General features: G+C 35.1%; 1 protein-coding gene across 1 annotated transcript in view; it reads right to left on the reverse strand.

Annotated features, from left to right (window-relative positions):
• The window catches only part of malt3 (MALT paracaspase 3), a 7,499-nt gene extending 7,054 nt beyond the window's left edge, over nt 1-445 (reverse strand). Inside the window, exons 1-2 of the mRNA XM_037682893.1 lie at nt 392-445; nt 98-168 (exon numbers count right to left, since the gene is read on the reverse strand). Coding sequence (XP_037538821.1) covers nt 98-140 — 43 coding nt within the window. The 5' untranslated portion in view covers nt 141-168; nt 392-445. The remainder of the gene's footprint in view (nt 1-97; nt 169-391) is intronic.
• Nucleotides 446-1,138: the final 693 nt, after the last annotated feature.

Consider the following 1,138-nt stretch of genomic DNA (forward strand, 5'->3'; position numbering starts at 1 on the left):
ATAGATAGATAGATAGATAGATAGATAGATAGATAGATAGATAGATAGATAAGCCTTACTTGCTGCAGAAGTGGAGGAAAAACTAATAAATACACACCTTTGATCATTATTTGGCCAGGCTTGGGGTGAGGTCCAGTCATTTGTGCATGCTTGTCTTCTTATAAAACACTGTTAAAGAATACACACACTCTTTATAGTTAGCAGATAAAAATATCCCTTACACAAGCAGAATGAATAACAATGAGCCCGTCACTGCCTTCACTTCTCATTTCCAGTGAAACGAGCTTTCATTGCGCAGCACGACTACGTTTGTTGTTAAAGACGGTAACTATACAGAACAATCGCTGTTTTACAGATGCAGTGTTTAAAAATATAAATGTTTTAGTGATACCTGCCGTGAGCCTCGCACCAGTTGAGCAGCTGTTGTGTTTTCCTGTTCAGAGTCATTTACCTTTATGTAAAGTAAACTAGATAACTCTTCCCCTTCCCGGAACAAGTCGGAGCGCACATACTTTACCGGCATGTCTATAATACGAGCGCGTCGAGAAATTAATTTCTAAATTTTCACCAACTGCACTCTCAAAGCTTAAATATTCTTCTGGTGATTAAATAAAATTATACTTTTAATTAAAATAAATAAACAGATTAGCTATGTTCTTAGCGAGTTGTCGTAAATCATCCAGTTTGAATGCGATGGACGACACTATTTTACACTTTACGGTCACAAACAATGTCTTTTTTTTTTTTTCCTGCTCATGTCCAGCTGAGGTCAGAGTGACCAAAGTCAGTCTGAGAAATAGGAAGATGTCATGTGCTTTCTTAACTGGACACATGCGTGACTTCCTTTGCGGTACAGCATTAATTGGTGGAAAATTACATGAAGTAGTATAATTGAAGACATATAATGTACAAAGAAAACTGATTAAAAATGTGGAAATTTGTATTAGTGACTTTCTTTCAATGTAAAATTAGATTATTTATTTTTTTCATTCAACCTTCATTTATACAGGTTAATCCCATTGAGCCTCGGGGACTCATTTAAGGCCAGACCTGATTATTATTATTTTTTTTTAACAGAGTGATGACAACAATGAATAACAACCACAACAATAGACAATCATAAAAGAAGAATACAATT

This window comes from Nematolebias whitei, chromosome 10 (genome assembly GCF_014905685.2).
Source record: "Nematolebias whitei isolate Nwh7 chromosome 10, NemWhi1, whole genome shotgun sequence".
Taxonomy (NCBI): domain Eukaryota; kingdom Metazoa; phylum Chordata; class Actinopteri; order Cyprinodontiformes; family Rivulidae; genus Nematolebias; species Nematolebias whitei.